Genomic DNA, 14,793 nt, shown 5'->3' with positions numbered 1-14,793 from the left:
GAGACAGCCTTGTGTTGAGATCTTTTACTCCTGGAGTATAATCTCTGATGTCCCTTGGGCCGGACAAAAGCAATTATCAAGAACAAAAAGAAAATCATTTCGGGCTTGGAAAAAGTTTATTGATCGTTTGATCACAAGTGGTCAACCAAAAAAAAGTTGAACGACATTCCATATCATTCCTCCCTTTCAGACGTGGCTGGTCCTCTCCAACGGCACGAGTCTTTCCTCCCAAACCGTCGTATACCACTCCCGGAACGACGGAAAACCTCCCCTCGAATCGTCTACAATTCGGTCATTTGGGGCCGGATTTCTAGCTAGTTCCCTCCGACAACCTCCACGGTGGCTTCACTCCTGTTCCGGGCGTCGCCCATCGACCCAGCCCTTCGTCCGCCGTCGCCGTCGAACTCCCAGTCTCAAGACTCGAACTACAAACATACTTCCTCCTCGACTGACAGTCAATCGGGATCGCGTCAATCGACCACGGATACTGGCGCGGGAGCATCATCAGCGTCATCGCAGTATTCTGGAACGCTTCCCGAGGCGAGTTCTCTAGATAAATACACCCACAGCCCGAGCAGTAGCAGCAACGGTAGTGCCTTTCCCAGCTCTCTGGGCCCATCTCTGCCTGGACTCTCTGCTTTGGCCTCGGTCGCATCCGCGCCTACTTCCAATCTGCGGTATGTGTACCTAGCAAGAACCTTTCCCTATGCGATGTTGCATAGACGAGACCAGGTAACGGAATGGGAGGGGAAGCGCAGTGAAAATCATACGTGATTCCCCTGCCATATCCGAAGGGGCGATATGATAACTTTGAATGCTCACACGCCCAATGCGCCCGTATCTCTGGTTATGCTGACGAGTCTTACGTGTACAGAGCCTCGAGTAGCAATGCGCAGCCCAGTATGGCCAATATGACATACGCGACATCTTCTCCGGCTGCCACTACTGGTGGGCAAGGCAATAATCCTGTAAGTTACTGAAACGATCTTATCATCGGAGGACGATGGTTTTTATCGAGCTACGCTGGTTTTGTTGCTTTTTCCTTCTTGCTTTGGGGTGAAATTTTTGGTGTTCATGGTGACCCTTAATTTCCTGGGTTTCTTTTTCTGTGCCAATCCAATCTGCTGTTATCAGCAGCCGCTGGGGGCTTGGCGCCGCACCACCTGCTCCTTATCGCGCCAGCCCATCAAATCTCTCCCGATCTTATCAACCCAGCGCTCTTCCTCCTCCATCCACTATCAGTCCGCTTCCCCATCTTCTGTCTTTCCCTCCCTTCTCCTTCGCGCAATCCTACTGTTCCAAAAACAATGGCGACCACGTTGGCTGATCACAAACGTCCTCAATTACAGCCTGTGTGCCAGAATTGCGGCACTTCTACGACACCTCTCTGGCGCAGAGATGAACTCGGCTCCGTCCTTTGCAACGCTTGTGGCTTGTTCCTCAAACTACATGGCAGGCCCCGTCCGATAAGCTTAAAGACCGATGTTATCAAGAGTCGCAACCGGGTCAAGACTGCTGGTCAGGGCCCCAAGCGTAAGGTGAGTCGGTCGTCTAGAAAAATTTTCCCTGCCTGTATACTGTCGACGTTCACCTGAGATAACGGTCGCTAACATCCATATCAATCACTTATCAGTCCGGCGGTGCTATCGATACAAATGGCTTGTCTACCTCAAGGTCCGAAGCAGGGACGCCGCCCATGGGGTCCCAAGGATACCGTCGCGCGTCGCGGAAGGCATCACCGGGCCATTCCGACCGATCCAACTCACCCGTCTCCCGAACCGAAACGCCTGGTATCCCTTCCATGCAACAACCACACCCGCAGTCGCAACACAATGCCAACATTGCGCCCCAGCACATGTTCGACAGTGTCACAATCGGCGACCATGGTCTTAATCAGCCGAATGCGCTACCCTCGGTGCAGCCGCGCCAGCCCTCGCCCACGGCAACCTCGGCGGCTGTGGACCGCCATCTCGAGTCACCACAGACCTACGATGGACTGCTCGCAGCCAATACCTCTTTGAAGACTCGCGTGAGCGAATTGGAGTTTATCAATGAACTCTTCCGGGGCCGGGTGACGGAACTGGAGCAGAGCGGCGCGACTGCGCGCCGATCGGAGATGATCGTCCGGGACTCCGAGGTACGACTTCGGCGGTCTCTGGAGGAGGCCCAACGGCGCGAAGACGATCTGAAACGGCGGATATCTGAGCTGGAGCGACAGCTTAGCGAACAGACCTCCTCTGCCAACCCGGCGGGCAATGACAGTCCCGGCGAGCCGCTGGCCAAGCGGATGCGGCTGTCCGACGTCGTGGAGCAACCTGCGGAATCGCCGACAAAATCCCCCAAGAGTGTCTAAGGCCTCACGCGAGGGGGGGCTTTGTTCGGACGATGGACGCGCATACGTGCGTCGGGCAGCACCGACGTAAACAAATGCGCACACAGTCTGCGGTGCTGCGTTCTCTGATCTTCCCCGGTCTCTTTGATACCCTTTACGAGTCTTGTCATTGGCTGGCTGTATATCGGATTAACTACCTAATTATATCACACAACCTTCTTTTCGAGCCACCTTCCCCCATTCTCTTCTTCTACTCATCCTATTTGTTCCGATATGAGTCGGGGAGAGATTATTCTGCGCCTGCACCAACCCCCTCATCCCAGCCCGACCGCACAAAAAACCCCTCAGAAAGAGAAAAAAAAGAAAAGGACCTGTAAAGGGTTTACATGTGTTCAAAGTAATTCGTGTTATTATTAACTCCCTGAATCTAACTATTGTCTTCTTCCAACATTATTTGTCGTACTACCGATCATCCGATGCAACAGTACCGAGTGACCACATACTATACTTCCGAAGGCGGAAGGAACCTTCCACAGTATCCCCATTGTAACCCAACCTACCCTAATCCTTAAGACCACCGACCCTATATCATCCCACTTTAATGATGAAACCCCCAACCTGGGCATCCCATCTCATCTCACCACTCGCATCTACTCCACTCCGTCGATCCGATTCCTTCCTTATCAGTGCGATGGATGAAGTGCAACTGGTCACGAGTCCGGAGTACCCGGTCTTGTACCCGACCTCCTTACAATGCAATCTGCAATCTGCCCTTATCAATGCCCATCACGCAAATCCTCCCTGTATTATTGGCCCAACCTGATTTGTTGTCCGTCGGGGATACGACGTTGATCGGCAATCTCCTCACTCAAATTTGCTTGTTCATAACCATAAGCAGATTTTCATCCTATCTATGATCTATCTATGGTAATTCTGCCCTTAAGAGGTTGTTTATTACCCGGATTCCCGACGGTCGGGGATGTGCTGATTGGAGGCTTCCCCGCTTTTGAGGGAGAGTGATGCGGTTATACTAACCTATTGTTGGGTTGGTGAGAGTATTGTTATCTGGGTTTATGTTTAGATAGAGTATATTGGTAGGTGAGGGGATAATGGTGGGTAATGACTTAGTGCACGTAGGGGGATGTCGCCATTTGGAGCGCAATGCTCGTTGGCTCTAGTACTTCTCGGAGGTAGAGGGATAGACATCTGGCTGCCTCTTCCTATCTATTGATCAGATGTAAGGGCGCATTCATGATGTTGGCATGAGGAAACCCTCTTTGTAGAGGAGCAGTCATGGCTGGGATCGAACTAGAGTGTCAGTGATGAGAACGGATAATAATCGGAGTTGAATAGGCAGAACAGGGATGCATGTCGATAGGACTAAACACATGACATAGAGCACGTGTTTCTCTATCCATGAATTTAGCATTTCAATCTTCACCAATCAGATAGATCAGGCAGCTATGAAGATAATAATAGTAATGCGCCTCTGTAGGCCGTCCATCCGCAGTATCTGCTATCCCCAACTATCACTATAATGATCCATCACCTCTCCCCTCCACCCCTATCGACACAGACATACAAGCTCCCTCTCATCCCCATCACCACCACGCACATTCCCCACAACAGGTTTACGAACTCCTCAATCACATCCCCAAGCTAGAAGAAGGATCTCTTTCCGACTACCGAGCCGAGCGATTTTACCCCGTCCACATCGGTGAGGTCTTCAATCCCCGATACCAAGTCATCACCAAACTAGGCTTCGGATCCTCATCCACTATCTGGCTATATCGTGATCTACAGTATGCATACTACCTTTACCCACACTTACTTAAGTTACTCATCACAATCCCTATAAACCCACTCTAACCAACTACTCCAGAACCAACAACTACCTAACCCTAAAACTCCCACGTCCGCAGCACCCAACACACCCACCTCCCGGAGATCCGCATATCCAAACACCTAAAACAAACCCACCACACAAAGCCAAACATAGTAAACATGTAGACCAGAAATACACCCGCCTCGTCTATGACTCGTTCGAAAATCAAGGCCCCCACGGAATCCACCCATGTATTCTCTACCAACCACCCGGAATGGACATCTGCGATTTAGGGTCTCGAAGGCAACGCATTACCAGAGGATCTTCTCCGCGTTACCATCCGGTTTATTGCTCATTGCGCTGGATTATCTTCATTCGGCTAATGTCGTTCATACAGGTAAACCACAGAGCCCCAATTTCCCTCTCACATTCACCCATATATAGTTTTCTAAGTATGCACAACAGAACATCCGGCCAACCAGCATCCTCCTAGGCATCGAAGACACCTCAATCCTAACCGACCTAGAAGAGGAAGAACCCAACGAGCCTGCTCCGCGGAAACACCCTTCCGGATGATAGAACGATCTACGCTACGCGCGGAATGCCCTTCACGACCGGTAAACCTATGCTCGCTGATCTGGGGGAGGCGGGATTACTTCTTCCCACTGATACGGCCACACAGACTAGTGGTTCTATCATCATGCCGGGGTTATATAGAGCCCTGGAAGTAATGCTTAATATGGAGTGGGATGAGAAGGTGGATTTATGGGCTTTGGGGCAGACGGTACAAATTACCTTTAAATACCTTTCATTTGCATAGAAGATAACTAGTGATGTACGGATGCTAAGGCATGGACGCTACTCCGATCAGACCACCTCTTTACCAATACTCCACACCTGATTACACAGGATGATGGATGATCGTCGCTTCGCAGAGATGATAGCCCTGCTTGGTCCGCCCCCGAGTGAGTTTCTGGGTCGGAGTGAGGAGAGTGGGAGGTTTTGAGACCGAGATGGTATGTCTTTCTTACCTATCCCTAGTATTTATCTATATCAGTGAAAAGCTTGGGTTTTGACTGACTAGTTCAATTGTGTATGTATAGGTAATTGGAAAAATCACGTAGAGATTCCTGAAGGATCCCTGGATGATCGAGTGACGCGACTTGAGGGCGACAGGAAGAGGCTTTTTCTGCGGTTTCTGCGGTTTCTGCGGAAGACGTTGAGCTGGGTTCCAGGGGAGAGGCTAAGTGCGAGGGATTTGTTGATGGAGGATGAGTGGGTGAGGGGGGAGGATTATTGATGTATTGATGTATTGACAAGTTACTATTTCGATAGAAGTCTGGGTAAGATGAGGTATGTAGTGTGATTGAAAGGGAGGAGTTTAATGGGGTAGAAGGGATACTACACACAGGTGGACAATGTAAGTTGGAACACTGTGTAGTAGCTCATATGTTATGATGGGGGGTTCAGTAAACCGGAGTACACTGACGCTTAGCTTTACCCTAGTTGAAACGGCAGCATGGCCCATAAAATAAAATTATCGGGAACACTTTGAAAATCAATGATTGTCTATATGAAATTGCGAACCCTCTATGTTGAAAATCCCAACCAAATTGCCAATTAAATTGGCACATATCCCCTGGGTATATTTATGAGGAAGACAAAATAAAAGTCACCGCTTTCAGCCTCTTCCATCCTAAGCAAGTCGGTCATGTTCGACCTTCTTGTGCATCGCGCCGTGGATCCGTCTCTCGTGCAGGATACTCCACAGACAGACGACCACACCGGCCACACCAGACAAGAACGTCGTGTAGTACGCAGACTGGTAGCAAGCCAGACCATCCGGGCAGTCGCGGTCTCCGTTGGGCTCGACAATGGAGTGGCGGTCGTAGATGCTGCCGTAGAGCAGGTTGAAGACGTTGCCACTGAACACAGGCGCAAGCGTCATGACGCCCCAATTCTGGGAGAGGCCACCGATACCAAAGGTGTGGGCGACCAGCGACGGGAAGACGCCGAAAAGGAAGCCGTATGCGATACCGGTAAAACCGGATACAATAGCTAATTGGTGGGGGTTGGAGATGGCGGAGCCTGCAAGTTGGGTGACGGTAAAGACAAAGGCGGAGATGAACAAGCACCAGAATCGCGACATGTTCAGCTTCTTCACCAGAAGGTCGGAGCCAATACCTATAGGAGGTTAGCAGCCAATTCTGAACATTGAAGGTGCCGGCATACCGCTAGAAAGTCGACCAATAAAGTTTCCGAAAGACAGAATCGAGACATGCATAACCTGGCGCTGTTGAATAAACTTCGGGCTTGCGCTGTCGTCGTAGTACTGCCAAAGTGCCTTGGCCTGCGAGAATACGGTCAGCTGACATAAATAAGGTCGTGCGGGGTCGCCTTACGCTGTTTCCAATGTTGCTATTGAACGGTTAGCGTCAATCTTGTACAAAGATAAGATGATGGTACTAACTTGATAGTCATCAAACCAATTCCAGAAAGAAGCGCCATCGTCAAAAAGAGTTGCCAGAACTCAATTTTCGGAAGCATCGCCAAGCCGCGAACGTCTGGGTGCGGGGATTCGGGAGCAACATCGGAGAGAGCATCGTCATCCTCCTCGTGTTGGTTGAGGAATTCTCGGGATGAGCGTGAGGGAACTTTGGACACCAAGGAGGATGTTTCGTCAATATCGGGGTTGTGGCCGGGGTGATGGGGACTCGACACGACCGAGTGCGATGTGTCACGCGCTGCGGGACAGGATTCATAGGTTATAAAGGTCTGCGTACCTGCTTCATCGGATTCTTCCAGGCTGTGCCGGAACTCGGTTGATCTAGTAGTACGCAGTCGTTGAGATTCTACGCCAGGGGACCTGCCCCGTCCGAGTGGCATATATGGCTCACTAGGAGGCAAAATACGAAGAAACGGAATCGAGACGAGGTTTAGGGCACAGGTGCCCAATGCCAGCAAAAGGAGGAAGCGGCCGGTATCGTCCTTGAAGAGAACCGAGGAAACGGTCGACCAGAAGAACGCGCTCAGCCCAAAAGCGGCCAAGGGGAAAGCAGTCGCTGTTCCACGGTGATCGGGGAAGTTGGAAGCCGCTAAACGATGTTGTTAGCTATACAGGATAACAAACCCATTGGAAAGGATTGGCGTACATGTCTTAATGGACGCTGAGAAGGCGGAGCAACTTCCGAAGCCAGTCAAGAAAGCGAAAAACGACAGGAAGATAATGGCCATCGACCCAGGGCCCTTGACGTATGCTGTACATGCAGACGTCAGCTAGTTTCAAGATCCGCAGGGTTCAATATGGGGCATACCCAGATAGATGGGATAGTAGCCAATTCCCAGCGTGATTGCACCCAAGAAAGTCGTCAGACGCGGACCTCGAGCATCTGTCAACAGACCCAACGGGATTCCCGATGCATACATGCCCAAATTCCCAGCCGCGCCCTGGAAGTATTATCAATTAACGTTGAACTCTGGGTGACGGGCGCCATGGGCGGCTTACAATGAAGTTGCTTTCGGTGGAGGAGATCTTCATTTGTTGCGCGAATTGGGGCGCCCATGCCGAGTATGCATACTGTCACGGATATCAGACTCGTGCTTAACAGCCAGCTTCATATGGATCTTGAGAAGGGAAGAAGCGCACGTTGGTACCACACGCGAGAGCAACCAGGGTGGCCGCTACGACGGAAACGATCCGCTTCGATTTATTGGGCGAGGCTGCGGCCATAGCGATGCGGGATGGGAAGGGCGATGACACCGGGGGAAGACCAGTAGGGAACTCTTCGCATCGAAATATGCGGGGGAGGGTCGCAGTGGCCGGACGACTAGTATTTGTAGTTCGTTGGCCGGGATGGTGGTGCAGTGGATAAACGTTATCACGTCACGATAACCGGAGGAGAGCGAAGGACGGCCGGCTAGACCTCGACCAGAGATAACCGCACCACGGATGATAGTAGTGTATCAGTAGTAGTAGTAGTAGTTGGGGTGGTAGTTAAGGAAGGACAGAAAAACACACAAGATAAAAAGGAAGGGCAGAAAAGAGTGCAAGAAGAGGAAGTAGGGAGAGAAACAGAAAAAGAAAAGAGCGACGTGAGTAACTAGTTAGTGTTTGGATGTCCTTCAGCAATGAAATTTAGTACACTCCACCTCCCACGCAATCAATTAGTAGTCAAGGAGCAAAGTGTCCCCAAAAGTGTCCCGTCGGACTCGTCAGCTCAACACAGTCTAGTCTCCCCGGACGGACGAGATCGGAGGGGAGTCATAGTATGGTATGGTATGGTAACTGCAGTACCACCTCAAATGAGTGTGACAGACCTGACAGCCAGTCGCTTATCGCCGATAAGGTCATCATTACCGGCACACTTGCCCCGGATACACAAGCACGTGACTTTAGTGCATGCTCCATCACGTGGAGTAACATCCCCAGACATTATTGTGGAGGGAAAGCATAACTGCTGAACCTACTAGGTTTGGCAGGTGCTGCCCCATTCCGAACAGCTACTTAGTAGTATATAGTGCAAATAACTATAGTACTCTTGAGATCGCTTCTTGGTGCTGTTATCGTAGCCGACTTTGCTGGCCGCGCGTAAGAAACCAACCATCCGCTAAGGTCTCCGGCACATGACGAAGGCGGCGAACCTCCGCGGCTTCTCCTCCTGCCATTCCGTCTTCATCTTTCCAGTATCCCCAGGCTGGTTATTATCATCCCGTCTCTGCATCGAGATCAAACATTGTCTTTAGTGAGAGGGAGTGACACTCTTCTTCATCCACCATGGGTGCCCTCTTATCTCTGCCTCTGCTGGCTCTCCCCAGTGCCAGCACGGTACGTGCACCTCCATCACCGCCATCTAATTCCCCCACTGACCTCAAGGTAGCTCATCACCCTCGCGACATCGTGCTGCGGCGCAGCAACCTGCTCGGCAGTATGTAGTGCATGCGGGAAGTTTCAGAACAGGTCAGCGACATTCAAACAGAGAAATTAGCCGTGCGCTTCATGATGGTGGATTTGGCTGACATTAGGCTCCGACGAACAGTATGGCTACGAGAATCGCCTATGCCTTCATCCTCTTGTTCAATTCGATCATCTCCTGGATAATGCTCACACCATGGGCGCTCAAAAAGTTACAACATATGACACTAGATTACATGGAAATCAGATGTGATGGGAAAGAATGCTATGGTTGGGTGGCCGTTCATCGAATCAACTTCGGTCTTGGGCTCTTTCATTTGATCCTCGCCTTCATGCTGCTTGGTGTCAGGTCCTCCAAGGATGGCCGTGCGGTCCTTCAGAATGGGTTCTGGGGTCCCAAGATTATTCTGTGGCTTGCGCTCGTTGTCGCTTCATTCTTCATCCCCGAGTCGTTTTTCTTCGTCTACGGCCACTATATCGCCTTTATCTGCGCCATGTTGTTCCTCCTGCTGGGTCTCATCCTCTTGGTTGATCTGGCGCATTCATGGGCTGAATTATGCCTGCAGAAGATCGAAGATAGCGATTCACGCACGTGGCGTGGCCTTCTGATCGGCTCCACTGTGGGCATGTACATTGCATCTCTCGTCATGACGGTCTTGATGTATGTCTTCTTTGCCCACAGCGGATGCGCCATGAACCAGACTGCGATTACTGTAAGTTTTCTGCGTCTCCTACAGTCTTGTCATCTGCCGTCTCAGGCCTCGTGCTTACTTCCGTGCTAGATTAACCTTGTTGTCTTCCTTATTATTTCGATCATATCGGTGCAGCCCATGGTACAGGAATCCAACCCCAGAGCAGGATTGGCCCAGGCCGCCATGGTTACAGTTTATTGCACCTATCTCACCATGTCCGCGGTGTCCATGGAGCCAGATGACCGTCACTGTAATCCTCTGATTCGCGCCCGAGGCACCCGAACGGCTAGTATCGTTTTGGGTGCGATTGTCACCATGGCTACCATCGCGTATACGACCACCCGCGCGGCCACCCAGGGCATCGCGCTAGGCTCCAAGGGGGGGCACAACTACTCGCAGCTGGGATCGGATGACAACGAGCATGGTCTTGTGACCCAGCAGCCAACCACTCGTCGCGAGATGCGGGCCGAGGCTCTTCGGGCGGCAGTCGAGAGTGGTGCTTTGCCCGCCAGTGCGCTGGATGACAGCGACGACGAATCCGACGAGTATGACACCAAGGACGACGAAAAGGGATCGACGCAGTATAATTACTCTTTGTTCCACATTATCTTCTTCTTGGCCACCACCTGGGTGGCCACCTTGCTGACTCAGAACCTGGACCCGGAGGCTGTCGATGACTTTGCGCCCGTTGGTCGCACCTACTGGGCCAGCTGGGTGAAGATCATCAGTGCCTGGGTGTGCTATGGAATCTACCTGTGGACCCTGATCGCACCGGTGGTTCTACCGGACCGCTTTGACACCTACTGATCGTGGATTTGAGTTGAGAGATCACTTATGATCGGGAGTTGGGCGTTGAACAGCGATATTTCTTTTTCTCGTAGTTGTACAGTTTCCTGCCGTTCTACGTCATAGTGGGTGCCGCCATTCTGCAACTGAATTCGTCTATTGTTACTTTGCGCTCAGCTGCTGTTGTCTTTGAAGGACTTGCATGTATAATATTACAATCCGTTGAGTGCACAAGAATGGTATTGATGCTATTGGAACTGGTTGTTCTTGTATCTGCTCGTAGATGTAGAGACTCCCGCCCGGAGATGCGCTTATTACAGCCCACCGCGTAAAGTGGCCGGCGAGCGCGTGTCACCGCGTTTTCTTGCCCCCTCAAGTTTCACTCTCACCATGGCATGAACATGGCGACCATCAAGGCTATCGAGGCCCGCTCAGTACGTCTGCCTGGTATTCATACTAAGATACCTTCTAATCCGTACACTACAGATCCATCAAATCCAATCCGGTCAAGTCATCGTTGACTTGTGCTCCGTTGCAAAGGAACTGGTCGAAAACAGTCTCGATGCCGGAGCAACCTCAATAGGTACAACAACAACCACCTAAATCCAGCCCACATTGCGTGCCATATGTTGAGGTCACTAAATCTCTGATTGAAATTATTATAGAAATTCGCTTTAAAAACAATGGTCTAGACTTAATCGAAGTCCAAGACAACGGCAGCGGAATTTCCCCCGATAACTACGCCAACGTCGCATTAAAGCACTACACTTCCAAACTCTCCTCCTACGAAGACCTCACCACTCTCCACACCTTTGGATTCCGCGGCGAAGCGCTATCCTCCTTATGCGCATTGTCCGACTTCCGCATCACCACGGCGCAAGCGAATCAAGCTCCCAAAGCCACCCGACTTGATTTCGAACCCTCCGGGAAATTGAAAAAGACGCAGATAGTCGCGGGGCAAAAAGGGACAACAGCTTCAGTGGAGAGTATCTTCAGGGGATTACCGGTACGGCGGCGAGAGCTGGAGAAGAACATCAAGCGCGAGTATGGCAAGGTGTTGAACCTGTTACATGCGTATGCGTGCGTCAGCACGGGGGTGCGCTTCAGCGTCCGGAACTCGGTGGGCAAAACGAAGAATGTGGTCGTGTTCAGCACGAATGGAAACCAGACGACGAAGGAGAATATTGCCAATGTGTATGGGGCGAAGACGCTGTTAGCGCTGATTCCGCTCGATTTGGCGTTGGAGTTTGAGCCGTCTGCTGCGGCAGGGAGGAGAACTACTGGGTCTGGGGAGTTGAATAAGCTCACGGTTCGCGGACATGTCTCGAAACCGGTGTTTGGGGAGGGGAGACAGACTCCGGATCGGCAGATGTTCTTTGTGAATTCCCGCCCGTGTGGGTTGCCGCAGATTGCAAAGGCGTTTAATGAGGTGTATAAGTCGTTTAATGTGTCTCAGTCGCCGTTTGTGTTTGCTGATTTCCATATGGATACGAACGCTTATGATGTTAATGTGTCCCCGGATAAGCGGACCATTCTGTTGCATGATGCGGGAGCGCTGATTGATTCGCTGAAGGAATCGCTGGTGCAACTGTTTGAGTCGTCGGATCAGACGGTGCCGCAGTCGTTGGTTGTTGGGTCGAAGCCGACTCCTACTATCAAACAACGCTTGGGAAGTTTGCAGTCTCAGACTCAGAGTCCGAACCGGCCTGCAGTGAATGATGTGAATTCCTCGGCGGCTGATGATCAGGAACCAGTGGGAAGCCAGGGGACTGGAGAAGTGCAGTCGAGCTCGCAGGACCGGATGAAGAGTTTCTTGAGCGGTCTTGGTGCCCGTGGCAGTAGTCCAGTTGTGTCCTCTCCTGCAGGACGGGATGCACCAAGCGTACAAGAGAAGCCTATGCCTTCATCACCTCAAGACCAGTCTGAACCAATGGAAGAAGACAATGACCTCTTTGTGAGGCAGGACTCCCCTGGTGAACCACAGCCTCTCACACAAGAGGAAACCGCGGAAGAAGCCCCCCAACAGCGTGACGATAATCTCTCATCTCAAGACATGGCTCCTGAGGAGCCTTCGTCGACGCAGATAGCTGACCCCCTGGAGGAGACACCCAATACTATCCAAAACGCGTTTGATCGGATGCGGCCAAGGCGAATGCCTCCTGAGATGGCTACCATTACTATCGGCAACCGGACTGTTACATCTATGGTGGGGAGTGGGTTGCCCAGAAAGCGTTCCGTAGGTGCTGGTGATGCCGCTGGCCCTACGACCCGCAAAAGACGGATACACACCCCTTCGCGTCCTAGCATATTCGGCAAGCATATGAGGGATTTTGCTGCTCCGGGATCACATATGGAGCCGGAAAGTGAAGATGAAGAAATTCTGGATGACGAAGCTGAAGATGCAAGTGAGGAGCCTGTAGAGGAAGAAGAGGAAGAAGTGGAAGTCGAGGAAGAAGTGGAAGAAGTGGAAGATGATGAATCTCAATCTTATGCTCCGTCAGACAATGAGGAGGATCACCCTCCCGAAGATGTTAGCAGTGACCACCATAATCACGAAGCCAGCAATGGCAATGATTCTCAAAACTCACAACAGCTTAGCTCCTCGGGGGAGAATATAAGCGAGGAAGAGAAAAAGCGTCATGAAGAAGCAGAAGTCCAACGACTCATCCAAGAAGCAGAGGAGAAAGCAGCATTGCCACAAGACAACAACATTCATCGCGCCAACAAGATGAATAAGGGGGCTGCTCACCGTGACTCTACTGTGCAGCTAATGAGTACTATCGATGGTTCTCTTTCCAAGATACAATCACAGCTTGGGCAACTACAGGAAAGCCTCCGCCGTTGGGAAGAGCACCACGGCCCCTCCCAGGGCGAAGATGAGACGGCAACGCAACAAGAAACGGCTGAGGAAAGGCTATCATTAACGGTTAGCAAAGATGACTTTGCCAACATGCGGATAGTCGGGCAGTTCAATCTCGGGTTCATTCTAGCTACGCGCTCATCCGCCGATGACACGGGTACTGAATCATCGGCGAAAGACGAACTCTTCATCATAGACCAGCATGCCTCTGATGAAAAGTTCAACTTCGAACGACTGCAGGCAGAAACCGTGGTGCAGAATCAGCGCCTCGTCCAACCGAAGCGCCTCGATCTCACTGCAGTGGAGGAGGAGATTGTCATTGAGAACCAAGCCGCGCTGGAAAAGAACGGCTTCATTGTAGAAGTGGACGAAAGCGGAGACGAGCCTATCGGGCGCCGCTGCAAGTTAGTCTCGCTGCCCTTGAGCAAAGAAGTGGTCTTTGGGATTCGGGATCTGGAAGAGCTCATTGTTTTATTGTCGGAGACGCCTACCAACGCTGCACGGTCAGCATCAGGATTGTATATACCTCGTCCGAGCAAAGTGCGGAAGATGTTCGCCATGCGGGCATGTCGGTCGAGCATCATGATCGGCAAGACCTTGACGGTCAAGCAGATGCAGAAGGTGGTGCATAATATGGGCACCATTGATAAGCCGTGGAATTGTCCCCATGGCCGGCCAACTATGAGGCACCTGATGAGCTTGGGGCAATGGAACGAATGGGATGAGTTGGCTGATGAGGAAGACCAACCAGTAGATTCATTGGATATATGGCGAGGGTTCTACCAGGAAATGGCTGCACAGAGTGAGGAGGAAGCTGAGGAAGCTGAGTAGATCTAAGTTTGATTGCTCGGGTTTACGGTTTACTTTTGAATAACATTATAGACCAGCGGAGTCATTGGATATATATTTTGAGGATTAACCGATATTCTATCTCATCTACGATTGCGTTTATCACCCTTTGAAAAACGCTTCACCCTTCAATATTCCGAACCTGAGTGCGGTCAATGAGAACAGATTACGACTGGATCATAAGCTATCACATCATACTCCAATGCGATGGATTTGCTGAGACTACGCGAGCCCGATTGCTGCGTATCTGGATGCATGAATGAGGGACCCTCGGGATCGGCACCCGAAAGGATAGACGCACGATAACAGTCGGTACCTACGCCGAAGTTATCTCAATGGTTGGTGCATCATGGCCATCTCTTGGCCACTTATCAAGTAGTACGACACGTCACGATTGGATGCAGCTGCAGGTCTCCTTGCAGTTGCAATTGGGATTGCGGGGATGCCACACTCCCCGCTCGGGACTCCTCCCGACAGCTGCTTCTACAAATACCCTTCCTTGCCCGAAAAGTCTCAACTTTACACTCAGTATATACA

The 14,793-nt window shown here is 51.2% G+C and overlaps 4 protein-coding genes across 4 annotated transcripts; 3 read left to right on the top strand and 1 right to left on the bottom strand.

Annotated features, from left to right (window-relative positions):
- Positions 1-868: 868 nt before the first annotated feature.
- On the top strand, positions 869-2,695 carry BO83DRAFT_379060 (putative GATA transcription factor (AreB)). Its single transcript, XM_025531415.1, has 2 exons — positions 869-1,538; positions 1,634-2,695. Exons 1-2 carry the CDS (start codon positions 1,308-1,310, stop codon positions 2,351-2,353), a joined length of 951 nt encoding a protein of 316 aa, XP_025387666.1. The 5' UTR covers positions 869-1,307; the 3' UTR covers positions 2,354-2,695.
- A 3,007-nt stretch (positions 2,696-5,702) lies between these two features.
- Positions 5,703-8,296, bottom strand: BO83DRAFT_379057 (putative MFS transporter). Its single transcript, XM_025531414.1, has 8 exons — positions 7,804-8,296; positions 7,663-7,734; positions 7,472-7,604; positions 7,310-7,414; positions 6,628-7,252; positions 6,560-6,575; positions 6,390-6,507; positions 5,703-6,341 (listed from the first exon to the last, which is right to left on the bottom strand). The coding sequence occupies exons 1-8, from the start codon at positions 7,885-7,887 to the stop codon at positions 5,854-5,856; spliced, it is 1,641 nt and encodes a 546-aa protein (XP_025387665.1). The 5' UTR covers positions 7,888-8,296; the 3' UTR covers positions 5,703-5,853.
- A 427-nt stretch (positions 8,297-8,723) lies between these two features.
- Positions 8,724-10,804, top strand: BO83DRAFT_379056 (serine incorporator domain-containing protein). Its single transcript, XM_025531413.1, has 4 exons — positions 8,724-8,982; positions 9,035-9,114; positions 9,194-9,782; positions 9,852-10,804. Exons 1-4 carry the CDS (start codon positions 8,932-8,934, stop codon positions 10,566-10,568), a joined length of 1,437 nt encoding a protein of 478 aa, XP_025387664.1. The 5' UTR covers positions 8,724-8,931; the 3' UTR covers positions 10,569-10,804.
- Positions 10,805-10,948: 144 nt separating this feature from the next.
- BO83DRAFT_437975 (ATP-binding mismatch repair protein PMS1) lies at positions 10,949-14,294 on the top strand (the record flags this gene model as incomplete). The annotated part of the gene is made up of 3 exons (XM_025536052.1): positions 10,949-10,981; positions 11,034-11,130; positions 11,213-14,294. 3 exons carry the CDS (start codon positions 10,949-10,951, stop codon positions 14,236-14,238), a joined length of 3,156 nt encoding a protein of 1,051 aa, XP_025387663.1. The 3' UTR covers positions 14,239-14,294.
- Between the last annotated feature and the right edge of the window lie 499 nt (positions 14,295-14,793).

The sequence above is a fragment of the Aspergillus eucalypticola genome, assembly GCF_003184535.1.
Source record: "Aspergillus eucalypticola CBS 122712 chromosome Unknown BO83scaffold_14, whole genome shotgun sequence".
Classification (NCBI taxonomy): domain Eukaryota; kingdom Fungi; phylum Ascomycota; class Eurotiomycetes; order Eurotiales; family Aspergillaceae; genus Aspergillus; species Aspergillus eucalypticola.
This window is presented reverse-complemented; position numbering and strand designations above follow the sequence as displayed.

Coding starts and splice junctions, on each gene's coding strand:
- BO83DRAFT_379060 (XM_025531415.1), top strand. CDS start 1,308: ATGGCGACCACGTTGGCTGATCACAAACGTCCTCAATTACAGCCTGTG. Junction 1,539..1,633: donor GTCAGGGCCCCAAGCGTAAG/GTGAGTCGGTCG, acceptor ATCACTTATCAG/TCCGGCGGTGCTATCGATAC.
- BO83DRAFT_379057 (XM_025531414.1), bottom strand. CDS start 7,887: ATGGCCGCAGCCTCGCCCAATAAATCGAAGCGGATCGTTTCCGTCGTA. Junction 7,735..7,803: donor CTCTCGCGTGTGGTACCAAC/GTGCGCTTCTTC, acceptor TATCCGTGACAG/TATGCATACTCGGCATGGGC. Junction 6,342..6,389: donor TATTGGTCGACTTTCTAGCG/GTATGCCGGCAC, acceptor AACCTCCTATAG/GTATTGGCTCCGACCTTCTG.
- BO83DRAFT_379056 (XM_025531413.1), top strand. CDS start 8,932: ATGGGTGCCCTCTTATCTCTGCCTCTGCTGGCTCTCCCCAGTGCCAGC. Junction 8,983..9,034: donor CTCTCCCCAGTGCCAGCACG/GTACGTGCACCT, acceptor ACCTCAAGGTAG/CTCATCACCCTCGCGACATC. Junction 9,115..9,193: donor TGCGGGAAGTTTCAGAACAG/GTCAGCGACATT, acceptor TCCGACGAACAG/TATGGCTACGAGAATCGCCT.